We start from the raw sequence: 7,860 nt of genomic DNA, 5'->3' as shown, positions 1-7,860 counted from the left end.
TGTTCTACCGGAAACAAATTCCTTGTGCGTTCTACAAACTAGGCAATAAAGATGATTCTGATTCTATTTATTTTTATAAAATAGACTTTAGTCACGTGCGTGTTGTTTCATTTGACACTCCAAACACTTCTTGATACGATAAAGACACATATCTTGACAATCTTCGTTGACGCTCTTACACAACAGAGAAGCCAGCCACACAACCACCCATAAAGCCGTGCTTGACAGCTCTTCAGCAGCAATGGCGTAACCCATGTGACCCAGATACCGGAAATGAGTCATCATCAGTCCCCGCCTTTCCTGATAAATCGCGTCCGTGGAAGAAGAGGCGGTCTTTTAGCGCTTTGCTGGATCAGCTTTGGAACACAGTTCTCCAAGATTATCGTCAAGGTAATCGGACCGCATTTAATATCTGCATATCCTGTCAGTAAACCTACCTGGTGATCCATATTCGTTATTTTAGTTGTTACATTTTGTCCAATAGACTTCTAAACCATAAAAAAACTGCCATATGCAAACTAAAAATCGGGGCGTTCTTCGAACGAGGCCGTCAGGTTAACTCTTCGTCGAGGAACTGCTCCTGTTGTTCACAATCGCAACTATTCGTGGGAAAAAGCGACAAACTGCTATCTGAAGTGGAACGTTGGAAAAAAATCGAATTGATGCTGATGCGCCAATTGAAATGAACATTTCAACGACTGTTGTGCTTTTCAATTTAAGCGTTTTAACGTGTGGCACGGTGAACGAATTGTGAGCATGTCACGGTACGGCCATGTTGGGTCCAAATGCCGCTGCGCTTGCTGAGTGCAATCTGCATTTCCTCACCGTTCTCGTGTGAATTTTCTCCGTGTGCTCCGTTTAGCCACTCAATGCAAAAAGTATGCATGGGAGGTTGAATGAACGCTGTAAGACAACCCCAGATGTGATTGTGAGTGCAAATTATTGTCGCCTGGCCCGCAATTGGATGACAACCAGTTCAAGGTCTGCTCCAAAGACAACTGGGATAGCGTCCACCATGCCAGCTACAGTGAGGCTAAGTGGATTAGTAAATGGACGGATGGATGGATGTTCTAAACGCAAATAGTGTGAACATCTTTGCTTGCATATATATATATATATATATATATATATATATATATATATATATATATATATATATATATATATATATATATATATATATATATATATATATATATATATATAAAAATATATAAGTGCTAACCACTCGACGCCCGGGCACAATATCCAATAGATTAAAAAAAATCTTTTAATGGTTGACATAGTCCAAATCCCCGCTTTCTACATTCACCGCAAGTTTGAAGTCCCCATTGGGTAGTTGAGAAAGTTCCCTGACCCATAATGCACGATGTGAGACAGATTTGCAAGCGTGAATGTCTACCATCTTTAGCATATCATATGTTGAATGTTATTTCTACTTTATTTAATTTTACTTGGTATTTCAACACTAACTTTGGTTTGGTTACATTGATATGAGCAACGTTTTCAATCGATTGCATCGGCACAAATTGGGCCTTGCCCCTTTTTGGGGGCAGTGCAGCATGACAGTATTTGTTGACATCTGTCCGTTAGCATTGCCCTATTGTTGTTTCATATAGAATTTGATGTCATCTGAAGATGTTTGAAGGTAACGAGTACCTTTTCAACAAGTGATCAAACTGATGAGTTATTTGATGAAAGATGAAACAATACTTGGACAAAAGTAGAAAATGGTTTTCTTCATTTATCGAAACTGTGGAATGTATGTCCCAATTACATTTCATTCAATAAATACAAATGTACAAATACATTTTGAACATTTTACAGAGGAACGATGTGAATGATCGTCATATTCCTGTTTTGATCCTATTAATTTGAACCAGTTCAGGGAGTACCCCCTAATGTCCGAAGACGGCTCAGATAGGCTGGATTAAATAAATTGAATGTTTTAACAGTCTGGCGGGTAGACACAGAACCATAGTGCCTTTGCTGTACATCCCAGCAGGGACATGAAAACACACAAGCGCCATGTGTGACCGTATGAAATTTTTATCGGCACGTATTGTGAGGGTGGGGGGGCATTTGTGAGCATATTGGGCGCACTGCCGATTTCTCCTGTTGCTTGAACCCAAACTGGATTGTTGCTCAGGAACAACAAAGGTTGTGGTTCAATTAGACCTGGCAAATGTTTAAAACTGCAGCTCAGATGTGATATTTTTGCCTCTTTTGTCACTGTTTTTGACAGTCTGAATGGCACTTTTATGATTTCCTTTTCTTTTAATGCACATGAAGGGGATATATTTTGCTTTGCAACCCCTATTGGCTGGGGTTATATTTAATGTGTAAAGTCGGAATTGATTGAAAAAATAAAGAAAAAAGATATCCTGTTGGACCATTAAGTCATGCAGTGTGAAGTTGGAACCCAAAGTGTTGGTCAAATGTTAGGGTTAGCATTTATAGTATATAATATCTAGGTATTTGAAATGTTTTTTGTGTGTGATTTTTTTTTTTTTTTTTTTCTTTCTGTCCCCAGAGTCATGGCAGACCAGAACGAGCGCACATTTATTGCCATCAAGCCTGACGGCGTGCAGAGAGGCATCATCGGGGAGGTCATTACAAGATTTGAGAGGAAAGGTTTCAAACTTGTGGGCATGAAAATGCTTCAGGTAAGTCGATGCTTTAACCTCCCAACCATATTTAACAATCTCGTGCCGCACTTTAAATTGATTTTACGATACTGACAACATTTTTACTCAAGTATGTCATTGGTGCAGAGGGGCGGAATGAGCCGATTAGCGATCAACTCTATTTTTGATCCTTGAATCGGAGATAATCTGAGTCAAAGCCCTCCCCTTTTGTACTTGTGTCTCCAAGTGTTTATCAACGATAGTCAGTCCAGACCAAGACAGCTCAATTTTTTTTTCCCGGGTTGTTTTGTGAATGTTCTTGTTGCTGTGTTGACACGTGTGGCATTTAGGCCAGTAGATAAGACTTAGGTCAGTCTGCATTTTGGGGTCGGGTTGGAAATGTGTTTGATAAAAATCTAAAACCAAGAACAGGTATGATGTCATGAAAGGTAAGTTGAAATAAAAATAAAACTGGACAACAGATGGTCAAATCGTATGATATAACATTAGACTAGTAAACACCGAATGGGGAACACACCTGGTTTGTTAATGTAGGATATTAACAGATGACTATCGCAAAAAGAGCATGCTAACAAGTTTGCCGAAATCTCTGCCTGCTGCCGATGTCACACTCAAAGCTCAGTGACCACTTCCATCTGAGAACATCCAGTTTTTGTAATCCTTTACAACAGCAATATCGTGTTGATCCATTGTTAGGAGTGGTCTTTGTCTCGTGTCAAAATGAGAACAGCATGTTGAGAGGGACTCTTTAAACACAAGCTCTAGTTAAATTTTATTCGTCGATTGAGGGAACAAATTGTCAAATTTGCCGTGAAGCTCATTCTCGTGAGAGAACGGGAACTTGTGCAAAAAGAACTGGGCCATCTTACAGTTGGACATGTGCGTTCAAAAGCTTGGAGAATGTCTCATTGAATTCACATGTAAAGATTTTTGAATGCATTGAAGCTTGTCCTGAAGTTTCACCCAAAAGCCAAATACCCCAAACTTGCTTTGTATGTGTGTACTCATCGATGTTGCAGCTGTAACAAAACGCTTTGCAGATCCATCATTCATTTTTCCGGACCGCTTTATCCTCACCAGCTGTCTTCAAGCACATTCTGAATTGGTTGCCACGCCAGGGTCAAACAACAGTACACACTCTCGTTTACACCTGGGGACAATTTGGAGTGTTCAATCAGCCTCCCATGCATGTTTTTGGAATGTGGGTGGAAACCGAAGACACTGACCAGAAAATAGCAATAACATTACACAACAGAACAGATGTTACTATGTACTGTATTATGTACTGTACTATGTTTATATTCTAAGTCACAATGTGTTTGTGTGTGTTTAAATTCATATTTTTTTCAACACTTGTGAAACGGCATCATGGTTAGCGCTTGGCCTTACGGTTTCAGTTAAAATGGAGGCCTTGGGTTTTCTCCACGGACTCCCATTTTCTCCCTCCTGCATGCCAAAAACACGAAGGATATGTTGATTGATCACTCTAAATCAGGGGTGTTCTACTCATTTTTTTACCATAAGCCACATTGAAATTACGGTTTCCTCTCGAGGGCAGTTATGAATTTCAGGAAATCATTAGATCAGGGGTGGCCAACCAGTCAGATGAGGAGCCATTTTTTTATTACGTTACTGCAAAGAGCCACACACACACGCACGTGAAAGCCCAGGAGTCGCATTGAAGCAGCCAAAGAGCCACATGTGGCTCACGAGCCTCGGGTTGCTAATCAGAATGTTTCATCTCCTCCACATATTACGTACAGAACGCACTACAAATTAATGAGTGAATTTTAAAATCTGACCGTGCCATCCATGATGGAAATCTGAGGTCAAGAATAATGACTGTTATTGTGGTTTCCATGGGACAATTTTGAAGTTTGGTTGGAACTTTAGCAAGCATCACGGCGCTTAACATGCTTTTTTTTTTTTCTTTCGCGGGCCAAATAAACTTGTGTGGCTGGCCATATTTGGCCGCCCGGGCCTTGACTTTGCCATTTAGATAATGGTTGAATAGTCTAATTAAAGATTAAGTGTAAATAAATGCATTTAACCTTGATCATTTACAATTGAACTGCACAAACACAGTGATTCTTCAGTGTACCACCAGAGGGAGGCTACATACAGTTGTGGTATCCATCCCAAACTTCAAGAATCAATGGTGAGATCTATGAGAAAATGAAAATAGTGAGAATACTTTCTGACCGAGTTGGCTGTGCCCATTCATTCTTTCAGGCATCTGAGGACCTTCTGATGGAGCACTATAGTGACCTGAAAGAGCGTCCATTCTTCCCCGACCTTGTCAATTTCATGAGCAGCGGTCCGGTGGTTGCCATGGTGAGAGACCTCATAAAAATGCACTAAACCTGGACATTGTGGGTCAAATTTGTTGGAATTGTATTTATTTATCTTTGGACATTAGGTGTGGGAAGGCAAAGGGGTTGTTAAGACCGGCAGGGTGATGCTTGGCGAAACCAACCCAGCAGATTCCAAGCCCGGAACAATTAGAGGAGATTTCTGCATTGATGTTAGCAAGTAAGTATTATTTAACCACAACCTGCGTATAGTCTCTCAATATAGTTGTCTTATGTATATTTGTGTGTGTACGTGTGTGTGCGTGTACACAGAAACATTATCCACGGAAGTGACTCTGTTCAGAGCGCTACAAAGGAAATCTCCCTGTGGTTCAAGCAGGACGAGCTGACTACCTATACCAGCTGTGCCTCCAGCTGGATCTACTAAGTGCTGTACTGTCCTCAAATACCCCTTTATCCAAACCAATTCAACCTTCCACAGTAGTTCTTGCAGTGTCCATTTGTCTTGGTAGCATTCCGTTTGATGTACAGATGACATTGTCCAATTTATACTGCAAAATAAATAGTGTAGGCTCAATGATGTCATTCATTGCTGGGAGGAGAAGATCGTGCCGTTTTCTTCCATACCACAAAGGAGGAGCAGCAGGTAGGTAAGCCATGCTTCAAGATTCTGACATTAGGCACACAATGGAAGGTGTCTTTCATTTAGTTTTACGTTTTCCCGGAGATGCAACGGCACCAATGTTCCACCCAAGATGCATTACTACGCACTGGTCGTACCCTCAGCGCACAAGAAAACCTATCCCATGCGCGCCAAATGAATTAGATGTATGTGTAGCTATTTTTCTGCTTTAATATGCTTTGGAATTCAGTGAGTGGCGCAGGTATCCAGCCAATCACCCAATACGATACATTGGACCCTTGATAGTCAATCACGCACGTAATTGTCAGTACGTGACATTGTTCTCTGCTTCCAAAAAGTGATACGCTGAGCACAAAAAGTAATTTGAATGATGTTGAGATTATACAAAGTCTCAAGATGGGAAAAGGGACTGGTGCAAGATTGTGGGGAGCGCAAAGGACTGGGAGTAAAAAAAATGAATGTCAGAGAAAAAGGTGAGCAAGTTAAAGTTCTAATTGGCTATACTTTTACTTGCCATTAAAATAGACTGAATATTGGATGTGGTTGGTTTCATTATTTTTCAATGATTAAAAATATGCAGATAAAATATTTTTTCACATTTTCAGGTTGTGGTGTGACATGTTTTTTTTTTTTTTTTCAATGAGCAAAATCTGCCGTGGCTCAAAAGATTGGGGAAAACACCCGGAGTAGACAACAGAGGGCTCCAGACTTCTTTTATTCACAATTTGTAATTGTGAGATAAAATGATTACTCTCTGGTTCAGGTTCTTCACGGTGTTAGAAGAAGGTAGTAAAATCAGCAGGAATCAAGTTGAGTACAAAGATTATTTTAATCTTGGTCAGCAGAGAGAGAGGCATGTGCTCTTGTTGAAATGAGGGCCTGAGGGAAGAGCAAGAGATCTCTCGGGAAGTACATCATTTCAAAAGAACCTATCAGCTACGCGCGATACAAGGATCTTCTTTTTCCTTTAAGGGGTCGCCACAGCGAATCCGTGTCCTCGAGATACAAGGATGAAATATGATATTGGATTGAAATAAAGTTTAATGGACAACCGACACCTCGTCCGCGTCCATAATTTGTAAAATCACTTCAAATAACTTCTATTCACCGCATTCTACAAAGATTCCACCACATATAGCTATATTTCACATTTTAAGACTCGCGCTAAATATTCATGAAGTCTTGTTTTTGAGTTGAGACGATGCTGGAGTGATGTCACTGAGGGAACGCCCCTGACTGAGAAAGTGACACCCAATGCATTTTGGTACAGTGAGACCTCAACTTACAAACTTTTTGTCTTACAAATGTCGAATTTATGAAAATTAAACCTTATAATAAGCATCGATGAGAAGGTTTCTTCAGCCGTCATCTGTACAAAAGTGAAGGTTTCGGACGTTTCGCCTCCTATCCAAGAGGCTTCGTCAGCGAACTAAAGTGAACTTTAGTTCGCTGACGAAGCCTATGACGGCTGAAGAAACCTTCTCATCGATGGACCACTCCTGTACGACAGAGCTTACACAGACTTATAATAAGCACTATTTTCATAATACACACCCACCACGGCTGGCGGAGTGATCTTCGGCGGAAGCACACGACCGAACAGCACCAGAGGTTAAGTTACCAACAGTCCTTATGGAAGGTGACTCTCCTTCCATAAGCCATCAACGACCATCAAAAAGGTAAATAAAACTTTATTTTACAGCACAGTTTATTTCTTTAATTACATTCGTCATGTAATGCGCCTCTCTTTCCAAACAGCAATTTCCTTTGACCTTCGACCTCCAACGCCATTCCATCAAGCCAGAAATGACCATCACAAATGTAAATAGTGACTTTATTATACAATGCAGTGTATTTCTTTCATTACAATACAATAGCACATTTATTATACTTAGAATAAGGTATGTTGTGTGTAGTTTTAAGGCTTATTTAGTTGAAAATTATATTTTATGGAAACCCGGGAACGGATTATTCCCATTTTAATGGTTTCCTATGGGACATTTTTTTTTAGATACACACTTTTCGCCTTACACGCTCTGTCTGGGAACCAATTAAGTTCGGAAGTCGAGGTCTCACTGCCCTTTGCCGAGGCTGACATCAAAGGGTTGAAAGGCGCACTTGAAGGATTTACACACGTCAGCTCACTGTACTTTGTTTCGTCTGAAAACACTGTGTTGATCGTTACATAAGTAACGCGATGGTGAATCGTGTGGCAGCCAATTGCGGTAACACACATAAAGAAGGTGTAAGTAAACAC

General features: G+C 40.4%; 1 protein-coding gene across 1 annotated transcript; it reads left to right on the top strand.

The window, feature by feature from the left end:
- Window positions 1–235: 235 nt before the first annotated feature.
- On the top strand, window positions 236–5,537 carry LOC148887086 (nucleoside diphosphate kinase A-like). The gene is made up of 5 exons (XM_089015761.1): window positions 236–390; window positions 2,534–2,666; window positions 4,881–4,982; window positions 5,068–5,180; window positions 5,273–5,537. Exons 2-5 carry the CDS (start codon window positions 2,538–2,540, stop codon window positions 5,385–5,387), a joined length of 459 nt encoding a protein of 152 aa, XP_088871887.1. The 5' UTR covers window positions 236–390; window positions 2,534–2,537; the 3' UTR covers window positions 5,388–5,537.
- Window positions 5,538–7,860: the final 2,323 nt, after the last annotated feature.

This window comes from Hippocampus bargibanti, linkage group LG15 (assembly GCF_051943395.1).
Source record: "Hippocampus bargibanti isolate YZ-2025 linkage group LG15, ASM5194339v1, whole genome shotgun sequence".
NCBI classification, from domain to species: domain Eukaryota; kingdom Metazoa; phylum Chordata; class Actinopteri; order Syngnathiformes; family Syngnathidae; genus Hippocampus; species Hippocampus bargibanti.
This window is presented reverse-complemented; position numbering and strand designations above follow the sequence as displayed.

Coding starts and splice junctions, on each gene's coding strand:
- LOC148887086 (XM_089015761.1), top strand. CDS start 2,538: ATGGCAGACCAGAACGAGCGCACATTTATTGCCATCAAGCCTGACGGC. Junction 2,667..4,880: donor TGGGCATGAAAATGCTTCAG/GTAAGTCGATGC, acceptor TCATTCTTTCAG/GCATCTGAGGACCTTCTGAT. Junction 4,983..5,067: donor GCGGTCCGGTGGTTGCCATG/GTGAGAGACCTC, acceptor TTTGGACATTAG/GTGTGGGAAGGCAAAGGGGT.